General features: G+C 37.0%; 1 protein-coding gene across 1 annotated transcript in view; it reads left to right on the plus strand.

The window, feature by feature from the left end:
* LOC120533771 (serine/threonine-protein kinase MRCK alpha-like) overlaps nucleotides 1-21,212 on the plus strand; it is a 151,989-nt gene that overhangs the window by 10,939 nt on the left and 119,838 nt on the right. Inside the window, exons 2-4 of the mRNA XM_039760717.1 lie at nucleotides 17,423-17,514; nucleotides 17,812-17,895; nucleotides 18,217-18,312. Coding sequence (XP_039616651.1) covers nucleotides 17,423-17,514; nucleotides 17,812-17,895; nucleotides 18,217-18,312 — 272 coding nt within the window. The remainder of the gene's footprint in view (nucleotides 1-17,422; nucleotides 17,515-17,811; nucleotides 17,896-18,216; nucleotides 18,313-21,212) is intronic.

A 21,212-nucleotide genomic window follows, 5' to 3' on the forward strand; every position in this document is an offset into this window, starting at 1 on the left:
TCCGTAACAAACGCTACACCGTCATTGAAGTGCATATTAACCTCAGTCAGAGTACGGATAATTAGCTGCTCAATGGTTACATTGTTCACTTCAGTTGAAAAATCTGTGTTCACCAAACATTGCTGTGCATTCATCTGTTTTAAAAGCATTGAGCGGTTGAATAAGCACATTCACAGCATAACAGCCAACAACATCCGTTGTTTCATTGGCGATAACGACCACTTTCTGTCCGGCTAGCTTCGCTATTATATAAGCCTGTTGTTGGTTGAAAATTCTTGTAACGTATGGTTCCCTAAGTGTATTAGCCTGTGGTATTCCACCACCACCCTCCAGGTTCTTCTGCATAAAACTACGCATGGTAGGATTGTTAACTTTCTCCAGCGATATATTGGCTGCCTTAAATACTTCAACCAGTTCCATCACTAACGTATCTTTGGCAGCAGTTGCAGCAGTTGATCGTTCAATGCATCCGGTAATAGTACTTTGTCGTTTGCTGCTTGTGGGGTCATTCGTGGCCTCATGTTGTCGTTTATTTGCACACACTGTGTGATTTTTTTTTTTGTCACCAGATGATCAGTTATAGTCTGGCATCTAACATGATCGACCGGTTCGTTACAAGTATTGCACTACAGTAAACCACCTTCGGCATAGAATTTATCCTGTCCAAATTCTTTAACTCGTTGTTCCGGTCCAATATTCACTGCAGTTTTATTGTGTTGCTTGTTATTGTTATTGGCCATACTCAAAGATTAAGTTTACTAAATTTAAATAAGCCTAATTGATTGTAAAGCATACGATAGGTCAAATTGTTACCACAGCCAATAAATCAATTTAAAAATTGCTACAAGTATCGCCAATGCTATAAATCGACTTAAAAAATTAATGTTTACTCTTCCAATGGAAGGGCTAATGATATAATAAGATGATGCAATAGGCAAAAGAGAGAACTTAAAGAAGTAATCAAAACTAATCATACTAATATCAATATGCCTCAAATGGTGAGGTTTCATTCAGATTTGGTATTTTCCGCGGCAGTTAGGTAAATTCTGCCGCGTGGTGTTTTACCGCTGCAAAACCCTAAATTCCACGGCATGGCGTTAAATACCATGGGCTTTGGTAAATCGTGGGCCCTATTAATTATAAGATCTCTAACTGTTAATTTAGCTTGCCATACTCAATTGGTGCAACATCTTTTTCTTATTTTTGCCTCATTAATAATTTTTACTTCTAATTGCACTAAGATACAGAATATCAAATCATATGAGTAAAAGTAAAAATTAAGCTTTTAAAATAAAATAAAGGTTTCTCTATGTCGTGGAATGATCCTTTTTTTTTTTTTTTTACATTTAGAATTGTGCAGAGGTTGGTATGAAAAGATCATTTGTTGCTGTAACTTTTGTTGATATTCGGCACAGGTGGGTTGTAGTGCAGTATTTTATATCTGATGTTGAGTTAAGAAAACAAATCATGGCATTTTGCACTACCCATTGACTTGGCACAATGAATTTTCTTACATACTACACAGTCTTGGTTGGTGCAATAGTTTATTCTGAGGTAAATATATAGACACCAAGATCATATTTGGTGTTTTGTTACAAATCCTCAGTGGTTCACTACCAAATAATCACCAACAAGAAGTTAGCAGCTTGCGTCTATACAAAGGTGCATAAAACCACATTGAAAATTCATGCTTTTGGAGTTGTGGCCAGAAGTTTTGACAACAAATATTGGTTTTCACAAAGTTTGTTGCTTCAGTGTTTTTAGTTCTTTCTGTCAGATGTTTCTGTGGTATACTGACATATAATTACAACCATTTCATGAGTTTCAAAGGCTTTTATTGACAGTTGTATTACGTTTATGCAAGGAGTCAATCAATATTTGCAGTGTTGACCCTTCTTTTTCAATACCTCTGCAATTTGCCCTGCCATGCTGTCAATCGACTACTGGGCCAAATCCTGACTGATTGTAGCCCATTCTTGTATAATTAATGCTTGGAGTTTGCAGGAATTTGTGGGTTTTTTGTTTGTCCACCCGCCTCTTGAGGATTGACCGCAAGTTCTCAATGGGATTAAGGTCTGGGGAGTTTCCTGGCCATGGACCCAAAATTTCGGTTTTGTTCCCTGAGCCACGGTGCTCCATCATGCTGGAAAAGGCATTGTTCGTCACCAAACTGTTCTTTGATGGTTGGGAGAAATTGCTCAAAAGTTTTGGCCACATCTGTACTTCAGTCAAAGAAGTTGACATCAATTTATATCTGAATTGTTTGCATATGCTTTTAATTGCTCCTGCAAAGGGAAGTAGACCTCCATCACACAGAGGTTTCCAGAGTTTAGTTTTAAACTTGGCTAGCACAGATGCCTTCCATGCATTGTTTAGATTAGGTTAAAACAATTCAGATGTCTGTAAACGCAATCTAACTTTTCAGATATCCAAAATGTATTTTAAGTATCTCCAATAGATTATAATGCATTTTAATGAGTGCAATGCATTTTAAGATAACAAATTGATTTTGAGATATCTCAAAATCATTTCTTGTAAAGACATGCTTTCTTTTCAGCAAAACCTCTTGTTTAAGATATCCAAAAATATATTTGAGTTTTCTTTGAATAGAAAAGTTATTTAAAAGAAAAATCTTGAAATGCAATCCCCTTTTCTTAGTCTTTAATGTACTAGGTGCTAAGCTAAGGATAAGAAGTTGTATTTTAGGGGTGTAATGACTTGACTTAAATTGCATGTGGCTGATGGGACTCTAGGGTAGCAAAGGAAACAAACAGAGTTTTCACTAACTCTGGAATGTTATGAATGTAAGAAAAAGAAATGCCATTGGATATATGAGGCAAGTAAGTTTAAAGACCATGGAAGCATGGATGATCCTGCCCCAACATGCAGAGTAGGTTGGGAGGGCTTAGAGGACACATTCAGTGCCTCTTCTGTCTAATCTGACAGTAGCTTCAGTGTGCTTTACAGCAGCTGCTTCAAGCTCTTCAACTGTTTAAAAAAAAAAAAAGACTGGCTTTTTTTCTTGACTTAAGTAAAAAGAAACATGCTTGTACTTGCTTGTAAAGAGCACACCTTAAAGGAGGATAATTGGCTATCTGGTTATTCTCTGCCAGTCAGAAAATGTATTAGACTGCCATCTCCCTGATATTTGTATAGGAGCCATTTTAACATGTTTCAATTAATGAAACAATTGTTAATGTACTGGCTTGCCTGTAGTATCCTTTTTTTACTTTGTCTTTACAATACCATACTATATTTAAGCACAAATCTAATTTACTTTCCTATTAAGACTCGGAAATGTAATATTTATTTTCTTTAACAAGAAAATACCCTTTATGTTTCTTATTAAACTTTTAATGTGTAGTCTTTAATTGTTAAGCCACCATATGCTAAACCTATATACTGCACTTTTTTTGTTGTTTTCTGAATCTTTTCTGAAATTATTTCAAGAGTTCACAATATTTTTATAGCATTATACAAATTGTCTAAACAATTATGAAGTGGAAAAATTTTGGAATCATTAGGACTCCTTCTAGAGTTGGCTGTTGGATCAATCGGGCATGAAGAACCTTGGTTAGGGAGATGACCAAGATCAAAATGGTCACAGAACATGTCAGATGATAATAAGTTTATGGTAGAGTGGCTAGATGGAAACCAAATGGTGGTAACGGCATCATGCTATGAGGGTGCTGCTCAGCGGCAGGCAGGTAGACTGGTCATAACTGAGGGATGAATGAATGCAGCCAAATACAGAGAGGTCCTTTGTTTTTTTGTTTTTTTTCTTTTGTTTTTTTAAACACACCTGCTTCACAGTATACACAATCTCAAACTGGGATGACAGTTTAGCTTTCAGTATGACAATGACCAAAAGTATATACAAAGTCTGCACAGCCTTCCAAAATTACAAATTTTACGTAATAAAGAAAAAGAAGCCAAGATCAGTGTTGTCAAAATTTATTCCACCTTTATTGAAAATTGGAATCTATGCAAAGAAGATGAAAACAAATCAGAAAATGTGTAGTGAAACAAAGGAAAAAAACCTACAAAAACCTGTTTGCATTAATGTGCACACCCTCTAAATGAATACTTTAATTGAAGCACCTTTTGACTTTATTACAGTACTCAGTTCTGTTTTTGCTTTTATTTTTTGCAAAAAAATTCCAGATCTGTCAAATTAGAAAGGTATTTCCTATAGACAGCTCTTTTCAGGTCACCCCACAGATTTTCAATTAGATTAATGTCTGGTCCCTGGCCTGTCATTCCAGAACATTGATTCCTCCTTTGAAGCCTTAGCTATATTGATTTTGTTGTATGCATTGGGTCATCGTCACACTGAAAAGTAAAGTTCATCTTCTTCCTAGCAGATGCTTGAAGGGTTTGTGCCAAAATAAACTGATACTTGGAGGTATTTGTGATTCTATCCACCTTGAGAAAAGCCCCAGTTCCAGCTGAAGAAAAGTAGCCTTAAAGCATGATGCTCATTCCACCATGCTTCATTATGGGTATGGTCCTCTTTTGATGTTGTGCTGTGGTATTTCTGTGCCAAACATGCCTTTTGGAACTGTGGGCAAATAGATCAACCTTAGTCTTGACAGACCATAATACATTTTTCCACATTGCAAAACTTTAGCTGGGCTTTGATGTTTTTCTTTGTGAGAAAAGTCTTTGGTCTTGCTACCCTGCCCCACAACCCAGACATGCATAGAATACAACTGATTGTTGTTGCATGTAGGGAATAACCCATCTTTGCCAGGAAATCCAGCAGCTCTTTTAATGTTGCTATAGTCCTCTTGGTGGCCTCCCTGGCCAGTTATCTCTTTGTCTAGGGATGTCCTTATCTTGGTAGAGTTGGTATTGAGCCATATTTTTTCCACTTGTTGATGACTGTCTTCACCATGCTCCATGGGATGTTTAATGCTCTGGATACTTTTTTGTACACCTGTCCTGATTGATACCTTTCGATGATGAGATCCCATTCATGTTATGAAAGCTGTTTGTGGACCATAGCTTTTGGAATATGTTGCAATCAAGAGGGTATCCGAATAATCCCACAAGAACAGATAAACTTTATTTCAGCTCAATCAGAGCCACTTTAATTGATGTCATATATATAGTGTGTGCATATATCCATATTTAGGGGATTGCTGTGACTGATTGAATTTTGGTGATGTTTTAGGAAAAAAAGAAAATTAGCCAACCTGTGTTTTTACTTATTTGTCAATGTTTGTTAGTAATAATGCTGTATCAAGTAGGGTATTTTTAGGCAATACATCTTTTTTGCCTCATTGATGACTGCGTGGAGACAGTTCATGTAAATGAACACTGCAAGCAGAAAAGTCCCACTGATCAAGCTCCAGCTGTAACTGTGCAGAGAAATGAGGCTGCCAGCAAGTAAAGAAGAACAGCTGCCTTTCACAGAAAAAAAAAGAAATTAGGTGGCGAGCTGCATGGAAAATAAGCTATGAAGTGGACAAAGGAATGTTAGGCAAATCTCAATGAAGACGTGCTTAGCAAGTGGCCTCCTTGGATACGTGTAGTCCTATCTATTCTGGTAGCTTCTTCTTACTCCCCTCTATGTCATAAAATACTTAAAACTTTAAGCCAGATAGGATTGTCAAGCATGCTTATACACACTTACTTCCAAGACTATGGATTGGTTGGCACTTTGTGGTGAAACACATGGAGAATTGTGGAGTCCACTTGGTGGTCAGACTGTGATGTGCTGTAATTCTGTGGTTCACAAAGCAGAAACAGGGAAGCGATGGTGCAGCATACCATCCCACTTTAAGCACTGGCTGGGTACACACAAGCCCCAGGCAACAACATGTTTTGGTCAGTTTAAATGATTGCACATCAAAGTTTAGAGGTCTGCCATGAACACAAAATAAGAGATGGACATTATACATAGGTACAAAGAAATAATATTGTGTACTTTTTAAGTATTTTTTTTTTTTTTAAAAAAAGTTTGGTTCATTCCATTGGCCCTATGCATGTACATCCTGTAAAAGTCCGAGCTGCATGTAATAAGTTAGTGAACCACAATTCAGTGTACAGTATATTGTTTTTTTAATCTAAACCCTTCAAAACTTTGTAATGATGCCAGATCACAGATCATAGCTTTACATTCAAATCTGATTTAAGCTATCATCTTCACACAATATGCTACAGGTTGAAATGTATGCAGTCAGCATATAAATTATATTTACACCCAAAATTCCATTATTGCTATAAATTACCTGTTTGAATTCAAAAGAATACTGTTTCCTTTAAAATTGTGTTTTCCAATAAACATCAACAAAAGCCAGGTCACTAGGAAAACAAGAATTGATATGCATCTGGAATATTTTACTCCTAGGTAATTGTATGTACAATTTTCTGAAGAAAGGAATGTAAATGAACTAATAATTTTAGCTCCTGGGGGAAAACAGAACAACAACTATTTTATCGAGAAAGGTATTCGGTTACTCGCATAGTATTTCTGATATATCCGACTAACCCTCTGTACCATAAATGAGGCTTTATTGTCCTTAAACGTTTTCCTGGCAAACCAGGTAACACAGCTAGAACTTAAATTAAAGATTTGGATTTTTAACTTTGCAAACCTTTTCTTTCTTTGAAAACCTTTCTTTTCATTTTGTCATTATGGGTGGTTGAGTATGGTTAAATAGGCCAGAATATATTCATTTAAAATTAAATCTGCATCACAATAAAGTGTGTATCTCTCAATGTGTTCCAAGTGTTACACTCAAAAAAAGAAAGTATGATGTACTCTGTTGCTAACAGACACAGGAAACAGCATTTGGTGTGGAATTTGGGACAATAATCGCAATTAGTGGGAGATCTAGAATGCCCTAATAAACATGTTTAGGGAAGTAGGTTCAAATGACGAAACATATGTGCCTGGCAGTGCTGTTTTTGCATTAAGGCTAATGTAGCATATCCCTACGTAATAATTAAACTTACTATTAAAATGTTTATAATAGCTCTCAGCTTTGCCATCTTAAGCAAATTTTTCCCCCAGTAATTAACATAATTAGAAACTACCTAGAAAAATATTGCCCCTATAATATTTGAAATTGTCTTTGAGACAGGTGCTGTAAATCTGTTTCTGGCTGAGTGGCTGGATGAATTGGCTCCTGCAGTGTTCTGTATACCCATGGGTGTGTAAGGGTGCAAATGAGCAACTTGAACTTTTCAGTTTACCAATGGATGTTAAAGGTCATTGCGAGTGTTATAATGATGACCACTTGCTTTTTTTTTTTTTTATTATTATTATATATAATTGTGTGCTTGCAATGTTCAAGCTTAGGCCCCAGTTGAGGCCATGCAGAACGCACCAGAGAAGTCCAGTATATACAGTAATATTAAAAAGAAAGAAGATCAATATCAGGAATGCATCATTCACAATGCATCTTACTGGATCTTGATTTTCACCCACCGCTGTGGGAACACTGTGTTAAATTTGAATAAGCCACCAAAGAAGCCCAAGTGTGCTCTTTCGTCTTTGTGGAAAAGAAGCCAGCAGTATGGTGCTCCTGTTTAAGAGAATAACTGTATCCTGCATGTGGAAAGAACTTCTATGTATGTAGAAAATGTTTTTCAATGTTTACTGGGTGCACTTTGACTATCAAACACCAAGCCATATCATTGTTAGCACTACTACCAGATGTGCCATGTGCAGCTCAAGTTGGGCAGTGTATGTGTTGTCTGCAGTTGAGATGCCAGTCAAGACCAACCAGATAAGTTTGATAGATTTTTTTTTTTTTGGTAACTAGAAAGGTGCATGAACTTGCATTTTTTGTTAGGCATTAGCAGAAGTGGGACAGAGATTATTAGATAGATAAGTTAATGTTAATATTAGAAACAACTGCACTCCTAAGGAAAATTCTGGTATGGTCCCACCAGAATTTTTATACCAAGAATTACACAGGTACCTGGCATCAAAAATGAGTATAAATTCATTAGATGGTGGAAAAAAGTTATGTGCCCTTATGCTTTATGCATTCAAGTTTGAGGAAAGTGTGAACTATTTAGCACAGATCATTTTTTGACATAAAGGTTGTGTCCCACAACTGTTTTGCATATACTGTATTATACTAGAGAAAATAACTCTCTTCTTGAAACCAAATCCAAAAGTGAAAAATTACATGCTTCCTGCTTTATTAATTTACCACTGTAGCGAAATATCTGTTTGTACTACCAATTTTAATAATGGTGAGGCTGTCCGCTTTGATCACATCATCCATTTATGAAACTCTGCATTGCGCTGTATCAGTGTGTGCTCCTAACCTCTCTCTCTCTGTCCACTGGATATACTTTATATCCCTCTTTATTTGTGCTTCCTGTTGCCTTTTTTCACTGGACATTCCAGCCCTGTTATGGACACAGACAATGTGATTTCTGGACACACAGCACAGTTTACTGTCTTATGCCAGCCACTTGCCTTTGTTCATTGGATATTCCCTCCTTCTTGTGGCTGTTAGATGACATTACATCCATGCACAGACACTTAAAGGATAGACCTCTTACATCTCTCCTTATATACAGTGTGTATGTGTGTATGTGTATATATGTATAATAGTATTAATTATATATTTTAAATATATGAGACAAACAAAGACAGAGGCCTGGGGCACCATAATGCTAACCACATATATTAAACGTACGCAGAAACCGTTAAAAGCCCTGTTATTCAGTGCAATTAAGTTGAGTCGTCATAAGATCAGTCAGATTGATGAAGATGGTGGTGGCTTCCTTTAAGATGTATTCTGGTAAGAAGTATCCAAGCAGGATGACCCCAGAAGTGACATCATGGATGGGAATCTGTCAATCATCCCTTCTGCAGAAGGTAAAGGAGAAGAGAGAGTGTTATTAGACCACACCCCCTCATGTGTGCGCTTTTGGCAATTTTAACTCTCTGCCAAGACATGTGACATTGTGTATATATATTTATGGAGCTATAAGGAGGAGCTTTTATACACTGTATCTTAACAGAATCATCAACAATAGATCCATGGTGACCCTCATTATCTTGTAGAAGACTGGCAATGACAGTTATAGTTAGTTGTAAATAATTTTAGCATTTGAAGTGTACACCAAAGCTGTTTTGATTTCCACTTTTACAGAGCTTTGAATTTGTCTAGAAAGATTGAACAGGTTCCTGCATAATATTGAGATAAAACTTTTTACATGGCAGCTGTCTAATTGAAATAAAAGTTGCTTCCTAGGGTGAAACGGTTTTTTGTCATTCTTTTGATTATAGTAATGATCTGGGTTCTTTTAAAATGGTGTTTAATATTCAAGAAAAAATATATATTTGCATTTTCCATTGAAGGCCAACTGGATGTCAAGGTAGTAGTTTTTTTACTTTTAAGTTTTATTTAGTTTATTTTTGTTAAGTCTCTTCTTTTTCCTCCTTTATCTATCTCTCTCTCTTAAATAAATGATCATAGACCAAGAATTTCCTTACGTATGTGATTTTTAGACTACAAATCAAGACTTTTTTTTAAGACGGTTTTCCAATTGGAAACCACTGTTCAACAATATTTAGGCAAATAGAACAGGCTCTTCAGTAACTAAACATCCATCCATCCATTATCCAACCCGCTATATCCTAACTACAGGGTCACGAGGGGGTCTGCTGGAGCCAATCCCAGCCAACACAGGGTGTAAGGCAGGAAACAAACCCTGGGCAGATTGCCAGCCCACCGCAGAGTAACTAGACAGTTTTTGAATAATACTCAGTGCATATAATTTGTAATTTCCTCACAGGGTGGAATTGAGGAGTATAATATACTAATTTTTCAGAGACTGACAAATCTGTTGACATCTTAAAGATAGCTTTCAAATGTTGTTCCAGGAAAATTGTACTAATTGCAACCTTTTGCAAAAGTTGCCAGGTATCTTTTGAAATGCAACACACGGAAACCTTTTAATGTGAAGATATTTTTCTGTTCACAATTATTGCATCCATTGAACTTGTGAGTTTTTGGAAGAGTTTCTGCTTCAGTTTCTTTGCAGGATGTCAGAATAACGTCCCAGAGCTGCTGTTTGGATGTAAACTGCCTCCCACTCTCATAGATCTTTTGCTTGAGGATGCTCCAAAGGTTCTCAATAGGATTGAGGTCAGGGGAGGACGGTGGGCCACACCATGAGTTTCTCTTCTTTTATGCCGATAGCAGCCAATGCTGCACAGGTATTCCTTGCAGCATGAAATGGTGCATTGTCATGCATGAAGATGATTTTGTTACGGAAAGCACGGTTCTTCTTTTTGTACCATGGAAGAAAGTGGTCAGTCAGAAACTCCACATACTTTTCAGAGGTCATTTTCACACCTTCAGGGACCTTAAAGGGGCCGACCAGCTCTCTCCCCATGATTCTGGCCCAAAACATGACTCCGCCACCTCCTTGTTGACGTCTCAGCCTTGTTGGGACATGGTGGCCGTCCACCAACCATCCACCACTCCATCCATCTGGACCATCCAGGGTGCACGGCACTTAACTGTAGACAAGACTGTTTGGAAATTAGTCTTCATGTAGTTCTGGGCCCACTGCAGCCATTTCTGCTTGTGAGCATTGGTTAGGGTTGGCCAAATATAAGGTTTATGCATAACTGCAATCCTCTGGAGGATCCTGTTCCTTGATGTTCGTGGGACTCCAGAGGCACCAGCAGCTTCAAATACCTGTTTGCTGCTTTGTAATGGCATATTAGCAGCTGGTATCTTAATCCGATGTGTTTGTTTGGCAGAAACCTTCCTCATTTTGCCTTTATCTGCACGAACCCGTGTGGGCTCTGAGTCAGCCACAAATCTTTTAACAGTACGATGATCACGCTTAAGTTTTCATGAAATATCTAAGGTTTTCATACCTTGTCCAAGGCATTCAACTATTTCATGCTTTTCGGCAGCAGAGAGATCCTTTTTCTTTCCCATATTGCTTGAAAATGGTGGGGTGCTTAATAATGTGGAACTTCCTTCTTTAGTAGTTTCTCCTTTAATTGGGCTCACCTGGCAAACTAATTATCACAGGTGTCCGAGATTGAGTTCAGTGATCAAAAGAGCCCTGAGACACAATACCGTCCATGAGTTTAATTGAAAAAAAAAAAAAAACGTAATCTTTATGACACTTAAATATAATTTGGAGCGCGGTGTAGCGAGCCTATTTCGGCAGCACTGGTCACAGTATGAAAAACTATCCTGGACAGGGTGGTAGACTGTTGCAAGGGCTACACACACACAAAGTCACTCACTCCAGCTGGACTAATTTTGCATTCAACAAATGATGTATCCTGTAAACCTTTATGAATATGATAGGAAAACAAACGCAGACATGGGGGAAGGGGGTGTGCAAATTCCTCATAGACAGTAATGATTGTGGGAACTCATGATGATGTATGTGGGAGGTAGCAAAACTAATCACATCACTGTCATGATGCCCTGGGTACTTTATGCTATTTTGATGTCACTGGTTATTGTAATTAATAATCAAGGTCAGAGTTTTTTTTATTAGGAATATCCTTGACTATTATCACAGAGGTAGGAAACATTATTGTTCAGGCTCCAAATAATGCATTTCCTGTATAAGAATACATTAGTTTTTCTTGAGATAAATTAGCTTTTTTCTTTTTTCTCATATTGAAGCAAAGAAATTTCCTCCCTCCACTACCATGTAATTAATGATGTAGTCATTTTAATTATTGTTAACTTTTTACATATTTTATTTAGCTAATTTCTGTATATGCAATACAATATATGGATTTTTAATTTTAATTAAAGCAAACATTGATATTTCCATATTTAACATTCTTTATTATCCATCCATTTTCTAACCCGCTGAATCCGAATAGGGTCACGGGGTTCTGCCGGAGCCAATCCCAGCCAACACAGGGCACAAGGCAGGAACCAATCCTGGGCAGGGTGCCAACCCACCGCAGGACACACACAAACACACCCACACACCAAGCACACACTAGGGCCAATTTAGAATCACCAATCCACCTAACCGGCATGTCTTTGGATTGTAGGAGGAAACCGGAGCGCCCGGAGGAAACCCACGCAGACACGGGGAGAACATGCAAACTCCACGCAGGGAGGACCCGGGAAGCGAACCCGGGTCTCCTAACTGCGAGGCATTCTTTATTATATAAGTAATAAATTCAAATCATTGTGCAATCTTGGAGTTGGCAGCATTTTCAGATGACTGTGCAGAGAATATTTGTCACAAAGTTAAGAGAATTCAGGGGAACCATAGTTAATACTTAAGATAATTTCAAATGTGCTAATTATTACCAATCGTATTGTGCTGGAATCATGTTTACTCATGAAGGAAGGAAAACAGACTATCTTTGCAATACATGGTTTATTAAGTCTGAGATTCTGTATTAAAACCTTTTACACTTGCTTTTTTTCCTTTGTAAAATCATTTATCTTATGACCTGTTGGCATTAAAAAGACATTGGATGAAAAACAATGAATTGCTGTATATCCTTGATTCATGGACCATTAGATAAGTACATAATATTCAGGAAGCAGTATAGTTTATTTTTCTGTGTTTTCTGTCTCAGGATTTCTGTTTTCATGAAAATCGTACTCCGGAACATGTATACATCTGTTTGAGGTTCATGTTCAGATTACCGCCTGTTTCTTTCTCCTTCAAGCCTTTTGCTTTTTGCCAATGTATTAAAGTCAAGCTTTACCTGTAGTTGGTTTTCAGATTGAAACATTTTGCAAAGTCTTGAATGATTCAGATCATAGCTGGAAATGTTTAACATATTTACTTTTTACTAAGTTACTTTTTACTAAGTTTTACTGCATTTGGGAAGGCCAAACCAACTGAGGGAGTGATCTGTGTGAAACCTATAATTGCAAAGTTACAAGCCCAGCCCTGCTCATGCAATGAGCTCTATGGTAAAGAATGTGGACATACTGGTTTGTAGGGTGGGGGTTTAAAAAAGCATAGTAATATATAGCATACAGCCTTTGTAAACCACCCCAACAGTCTTATAGCAAACATCTTGGTAACCTGCCTGAAGCACCAATTAAAGTACTGCGCATAATACATGCTAGACATAGATCAGACAATATGTGGTTTACTTCTCTGCCTTAGTAACCAGTCACAAACTTTACAGAAAGGCCACTGGTTAGTATCCCAGAAAGAAATGTTTCATTAATTAACAGTAAGCAAATATGACATAGCATTTAAAGTTCACTGAAGTAGCCTACTGAATTCAAAGAAACTAAAGAAGGAATGTTTAATATGTAAGGTATTAAATCTGCTTTAATATTCATTTTTTTTTAGCATGCTATTTTTACATTCTTATGATCACACAATAAATTATTGTGCAGTTCTTCCCAGTGGTGTTTTATTTTTTTTTAAATGTTGTGAACATCTGGATACATATTGCAATATAGTGTGCAATTAAAGTGTTTCATTTTGTGAGGTATGGTGATATTTTTTCATATCATTACAGACTACTTCAAGCAGATATCTTGACTTCAGCATTCATTTGAATGCAGATTTAAAAGCTTATAGTTTTTGTGGAAAGCCTCCCAAGACCATTACATTTCTGGGAGTTGCAATACATGCACTCATCCACATTTTCCTAATTTATAAGAAGTAAAATGTATAATTATAGATTTTACACTACAGTTGGTGAAGGCTAAGATGTACCAAATGTCAGTTCAAGTGATTTAAAGTGAGAAATTTGTAATGCACGTGTGCCTGGCGATCACTTTCCTGGCTCTGGTGAGGTAAGCTGTACCACTCTGGGACGAGAAGAGGTGTGCATGCTAACTGTCTCTCCTTCCCACCTGCCATTCTGAAAAGCTGCCCACTTATGGCAACTGACCCTGCCTGTTGTGCCCAGATCTGTCTTCACCCCTTCGGTCAGGTTTGCATAAAACCAGAAGGCTCCAAAAGATGTTATCTCCGTTTATATCCAGAACCCAACCAGGGCAAAGCTCCTGCACAATTCCAGTTACACCTTGAACCTGGGGAAATAGATTTGGTTGGCTGTTGCAGCAGTCTTTTTTTAATTGTGAAATTTTTGTTGGTTTTTGTTTGTTAAACCGGGTTACCTGGTCGCTGCCCCAGCATTTGATAGTTACTTGCCTGTTCATTACTTCAAGCTAACTTTCATAATAGCTTATTCTTGACTCTGGTACTGTTAATACAACCACTAGTGGCGTGGCTTTTCCACCTCGAGTGCCACCAACATTTTCATCCAAGCTCTCTCTCATGATCCTTACATCTCCTCCTGGCTGGAAACCTTTGCCTCAAACTGTTTTCTTGAATTCAGACTCGGATATGCATTTGCCATAGAAAAGCACCAGAATTACTTAAGGGATAAAAGACATCCCTTTTTTGTCTGAAGCACCAGGCTAGAACACCTTTTTCAGTGACATCTGCAGTCCCTTTCCTCCATGTGAAACTCCCCGTGAAACTCCCCCACCACCCCCTGGCAAAATCTAGCCACCACTTAATAGCAAAGTCACTGCTATTTATAGAATGTTCTGCTAGTTTATGGAATAAGAATACAAGAGATTTAATAAACAAGGAGATTAACCAGTGGGACCAGTCTTGTTTGAACAAATTGGATATTACCTAATCAAATTATCTGCCCAAATGCTGTTTAAAAGCTGTCATGATTTCTGCTTCAGTTATTGTATATTACTTGGTAGTTTTTAACAAGATTTCCACATGCCTTTGTGCAAAATAATTCTTCCAGGGTTCATTTTTTTTTAATACTTTTTTTCTGTTAATTTCCATAAGTGTCCTCAAAAATATAATACAGTATTTAAGTAATAGAATTCTGTTCAGTGAGTTTTATGGATATTTTTTGAAGATCTGGTTTGTCTCCACTTTTTTAAATCTATCTTTCTTACATTGGTCTCTCTCTATCCTTTTGTTTGCTTGTTTGAGTTCTAGTCTAAGTTTTTGGTATTTTACTTCTGAATTTTTTTGAATTGTCCAGTGTAAGAAGCATTTGCCAAGAGGATAATTTCATTTACTTCCTCTTACGTCTTGTTTATACTTACAGTCTGAAGCCTGCATACACAGACCACAACGCAAAGTCCTGTCTGCAACAAAAACACAATTATACTTGAGACAGCCCATTCTGTAGGTTCGTTGATATTCTCCTAGTCAGTAGGTAGTGTTTGGTCAATGTCACATACCTAACAGTTTCACAATCTATACTGATAAAGAATTTTGCTTGTTGTTTAAGGTTTTTAAAGAGGGACAAAAAGGAGTGTCAAACCCATTAACCAAAATCGTCAAAGGGGGTTTAAGTATAATATGTTCTTGTGAGTGGGTAAACTTTATAATGAACAGAGGCACTACAGATATTTTTCTGCGTCTTTTTTGTGCTTTGATGACTACTTTTGTCATATGCAGCCCGTCATTCATCATTCTGGCACCCACATAACCAGCCTCTCCTTGAAATTCTGTACTTTGGATACATGGATCCTTCGTAGTTTAAAAAAAAAAAAAAATTTCTGTGAGCTGCAGATGATGATTTGCTGTGTTACTGTGACTGACATTTTTTGCTTTGCTGCCCTTATGACTAGCATGGACGCGTCAAATATAAAGTAGGCTTTATTTTCCTAGCTGAGTTTGCCAGTTGGTTTGGAAAATTGAAATCTCTCATGTTCAGAACATCATCTTTGCTGCTTATCTCTCGTGTTTTTAATTAAAGAATAAGCTACTGTTTTTAATCTCTCATGGTGGCTAGTGGCATGCTCCATATTAATCTCTGAACATCTTCTTAGCTAAGTTAACCTATAATAATTCTGATCTTCTCCACTTCAGTTTTTCTTTTTGTTTTCTTTTTGGAACCTGAATTTAATCATTGAAACACAGTGTCGCACCTCTTCCTACCATGTTTATTTTAATGAGCAATATATAGCCACTGTGCATATATTTCTTTCTGTTGATTTTTTTAAGTTTATTTCCAAGTTCCTGGAATTTGCTTTAAAAGGTATATGTACCTTTGTTTGCAGTGTCATTTGTCCTAACCCAAACTGCAACTAGAGGTTCTCCACCAGCCATAGCCATTGCCCCTCTATAACTTTGTATAAGGTTAGAAACTTGAGCTTCTGGGGTAAAGTGCAGTGTTCTTCATTTCTGATAACTACTGTAGATGAACTAGAGGCGTTTTTTTTGTTTTTTTTTGTCCTTCATCTTTATTGAACATCCTTTGATTCAGGATTTTATGTATTTTATTTGTTTTTTGCAATATATTTATTGGTTTCAACGTTTTTAGAAGATGGGATGCTGAGGTTTTGCCTGTATAGACTACTATAGCCCAAGTCTGATCATCTGCAATTTAAATTTCATGGTAATTGTTTTTGTTTGGATGTTTAATAATTGTAGGTCCTGCTATGGATTCACTTTCTTGAGATTTTCAAAGCTCCTGAAGCTGAAGACTGTCAGTATGCACCATTGGATGACAGAGATGATGCATTGTGTGCATTTAGCAAGACTTGGAAAATCCTTTGCCTACAGTCTTGTCTGATCTTGTTATCACTATACTGTGGTCACTTTTTACCAGCAGTTTTGTTTGCAAGAAGATTATTGCGGTGTTAACAATTTGCCTATGAAGGCGCAATTTGCAGTAGAACTGTATTTGTAATCATGTTGTTTGTAATTGTGTATTTTTTTAAGTTATTGTCCCAATATGTGCCAAGAATGGGGTTATAGGAAATAAGGTTTTATTAATTAATCTATTAAACAACAGTTACCATAGTGATCTATACTAATAAAAGGCAAAGTCCTCACTCATCACTAATTCTCCAACTTCCCGTGTAGGTAGAAGGCTGAAATTTGGCAGGCTCATTCCTTACAGCTTACTTACAAAAGTTGGGCAGGTTTCTTGAAGTTTCATATTTAATTTCCATTTTAAAGATGCACTTAGTAAAATATTTAGTAGTATGCTAATGTAACTATTTCATTGCATGCAAATATGAAATGTTATGCTGGCTCAAACCCAATTTTAATTGCTGAAGTATATAAAACTAAGGAGAAGTGCTAATTTGGTAAGTCGAATAGTACTGTCAGTAAAAATGGCTGATCATAGCAGTTTTTTAATTTTTGTTTTTAATCAGTTGCAGGATGTCATAACAATACTTTGTAACATACCTTTTAGGATGGTGCAGTTAATAATAAGTTACTTATTACTTTTCACACAATTTATGTTCTAAGTTTTTTTTCTTATCAAAGAAAAGAAATAGGAAATGGCAGCAGTCTGCACTTCTCTTGACTTAACCAGTGTTTAGTATGTATAAGTGGTTTAAAGTATATGATGTTAGTTATATTTTTTTCCCTAAAATTCATTGAATATGACACAAGCTGGTTTATGAACACATGTTATAATGCAAAAAAAAAACACATTTTTACAAGATCTTATTTTTCTCTCCTTTGACAGCTAAGCCATTTGTATCCAAGGTAAAGGAACTAAGACTACGAAGAGATGACTTTGAAATTCTCAAAGTCATAGGACGAGGGGCCTTTGGAGAGGTATGATGCTGCTTTGTTCACATACAAATAGTCATTGCTTTAAGATGCATTTACTGTGTTTCAGCTTACGATGTAAGAAGCTCATTGTGAAATTACCACTTGAAAATAAAAATATATACTGTATTTGTGAAAGTAATACATTAAACCTCATAGGTATGCTATAACATGGAAGTAAATGTTCATGGCCTGGCTGATATGCCTTTCACAATATTTATAAAACTGAATAGCACTGTAGAGTGATATTTATGATAAATGTTTACAGAAATGTCTCTGAATGTATTTGTATGCTTTCTGTAGGTTGCAGTGGTGAAGTTAAAAAACACAGAAAAAGTATTTGCAATGAAGATTTTGCACAAGTGGGAGATGTTGAAGAGAGCAGATGTGAGTTCTTTCCATCATACTGTTGCATGTTTTGAATTATGCTTTAATCATAAGGTTGCCATTTGAACTGTTTGAAAAACACATTTTGACTAACTCCACAGCCCACCAAAGGTTTTTACAAGTCTTTCTTAGAGATAGTGTTGATCTTGTTTTCTCTGCAAAATATTGGTAAAATAGTAGATGTTAGCAAGAACAAAAATGCATGTAACTCCAGGAGTATTAGTAACCTGTAGTGGATGTATGACTAGCCCTGGAGAGATCTCTTAACTGATAGACTATAACTACTCAGTCTGATAATTTTTTTTTTTTTTGCTTCTTTAGACCGCCTGTTTTAGAGAGGAAAGAGATGTACTGGTGAAAGGAGACAGCCAATGGATCACAACTTTGCACTATGCCTTTCAAGATGACAAGTACCTGGTAAGAAATAGACAATTGAAAATTAAAATTACTTCAGGCACAGTGATGCCATCTGTTCTTACCTGAATGTTAATTTTAACAACAGGGAAATGTTGCATTTTGATTTGTGTTGGCTATCAGTCATTTAATCTCACAAGTAGTATTTTTTTTTTCCTGCTGTAGGAAAAAAAGAGAATGTTGTCACTCATTTAATTATCAGTTATACAGTTGTCAAAGACTGTGATTAATCAAAAATTTTGCCATGGTTCCCACTTTGTGTTCCTTACCTTTTCTTTGTGGGAGGGGTTTCTGGCAGTTGTATCAAGGTAACAGAAGCCCACTCATTTTAAGAAACAGTTTAATACATTTTATTAACTCTTTCAGGGCTGATGTTGACTTTTGTCGAAATTCAGGGGTAGAAGACGGTAATCTGCTATAAACTGTGACAAAACTCGCCCTTATGTTTAAGTTTGACTCTCTTTGCTTGAAGGAAAGTTAGGTAGCTTTGCTGATTTTTAACCTCGATTCCCTGCGCGTGCAGGAATAGTGAAGAGCAGACGGCCTCTAAAATTACATCGACATCTGGCGAAAGACTAAAGCAAATGTGCAAAGCAAAATACTCCATGGATGTTTTACATATTATCGTTGAATCGCACTATGACTTTCCTCTCTCTGAGTTTGATGCAAGTGATCTGGAGATGGATATTGAAAATGAAAGTGAGGTACCGGCATCAGCCTTTCGGTCCCCATCTGATCGTGGTGCTGAACCATATTGTGTCACACTACGACTGCCACCGTTGCCCACCTGAATACAGAAAGAGTGGTAGCCGGCCCGCCATGCATTCCTGCTGACCATCGAGCCACCCCTTTGCTGCCCCTGCCACCCCCACCAGAGATGCCAAATATGTGCCAACAGCAGCCACAGCATGGAGCAACAGATGTTTTATGTTGACTTTATGTGTGAAACCAGTGCATCGTGTGCTTTTCAGAAAACTGAGTTTTTTGGAAGAAATATTCAGCCCTCAAAGAGTTAATAAACACAAGGATTGTGGAACTATGACAGACAAACATAAAACACAGAAGAGGCTGGTTATTCACTGATTATTTAGAGTAAAAAACTTTTATTTAGAGTAGATAAACAGTTTTATGATACCGAGCCTTCAAGGATAATGACCAATGTTGTGTGGAGTTGTTTGTTATGTTTGCTTTGGGTTCAAAAGAAGGGCTTTCTTTGCATTTCATTGCACTCTTTTTCTCTTTTCTTATATGGAGCTTTGTCTCTGGTGTGATGCTGCCTTTTTCAGTTTGCTCTTAGGCTCTTTGTTGTGACCTCTGTAACTTCATAGAGAAAAGCATTACTCTTTCTGGCACAATTGTTTGGCCTCTGAACTTCCCTTCTTGAAGTAATAGCTGCTTCTTGGTCTTCTCAGACTGGGCTTAGTCACTGGCACAGAATTTGACTTGGCTGAGTGGATCTCAGCTTTCATTCTCTCCAAAGAAAGAGTGGCATATCAGTATTTGTCAGAATGCTAGAAGATATGAGTGTGGCTACTTTTTGAAGGTAGGTATAACTTCAGTGATTGGGTCAAAGTCACATTCCAGATACACAACCAGTGCCTCCTCATAGGTGCGTTGTTTTGTCCATCCATACAGACCGGTTCAGTTTACAGTCATAAGCCTAAAATAAATATTCATTTGGCACCTTTTTCTCTGAAGAAGCCTCTGCTAATATATTAACTTTGATTCATACTTTTGTTATGAGATGAATACAGGGCTGCCTAAAGTGTTAGTATGAGCTGCAGTTTACCCATTTATTCTGGAAAACTATTGGGGGTGCAAATGGCTTTCTGCATCCTTGTTAAATCGGATGTCTTAAATGGGTGATTCCAATTTCATCCTTCACTGCTCAGATGTTTTGATTTTAATAACTGATAACTAAGTTATTAGTTCTCATATTAGCCAAGTTATTTCAAGATAAATAACATTAATTACTAAAAATATGCTCAAGCTGCATTGGGTGGAATAGTGATCCATAGGCATAATTGCAACTCAATAGAACTTGAACTTTAGATTCTTTCTTTTAAGATATAATTAAAAACCATGCAGTAATGTTGAGTGACAATTATAAAATGCTCAAATGTGAATGGTATGTTTGTAGATTTTATTAGGTGGTCATGTCCTATCCATGGTGAGTACCTTACTTCTTCCTGTAGCTGTAATTCGCTTCTGTATCTCTGAGCAGTATTCTATAGTGTCAGATATATATGAATGAAATAGGACTTCATGTTTTGAAAAACATTCCAGTCTATATTTTTTGTCAAATTATACAAATTACATTCCATTACAATGAACTGCCAGGGACCTAAAAAATATTTCATTGTAATGAAAATTTTCGTAGTAATGAGATTCTATATTTGTCACTATAGTGCTTTCTTTAACTTGCCTCCAGGCATTTGCAATCATTTCAGTATCTTCTTTTGCGTTAATTTTAATCTCTTCCTGTCTACAAGTTATGCTGATGACCATGTGTCTCTGCATTTCCTTGCAATGATACACTTTCAGGGTGCGAATGATGCCCAAATCCAATGGCTGAAGCACTGCTGTGCAATTGGGTAGGAGGAATTCAACGCGAACATTATCTAAATGTGGAAGCATGTTGTGCACAGCAAAACCAGCTTTATTCAGCTTGAAACAGGAACAGCAGCGTTATTTATTGTAGTATGATCAGCCACTCTCTTATACACAGACACAGCAGTCATGCAGGGCTGTGGCTAGGTTAGTGGCCGAGTAATACTGTTCCCTGCATTTGCAGTGTTCTTTGCATCAGCCATCGAGATCTTTTCTGTTTGCTTCGCTGGTTAGCGGTGACTTCGGGACGCTCTTCAGCGTGTTGTCCAGTTGGGGGAGGTCACAAGAGAGTT

This window comes from Polypterus senegalus, chromosome 8 (genome assembly GCF_016835505.1).
Source record: "Polypterus senegalus isolate Bchr_013 chromosome 8, ASM1683550v1, whole genome shotgun sequence".
In the NCBI taxonomy this organism is placed as follows: Eukaryota; Metazoa; Chordata; class Cladistia; order Polypteriformes; family Polypteridae; genus Polypterus; species Polypterus senegalus.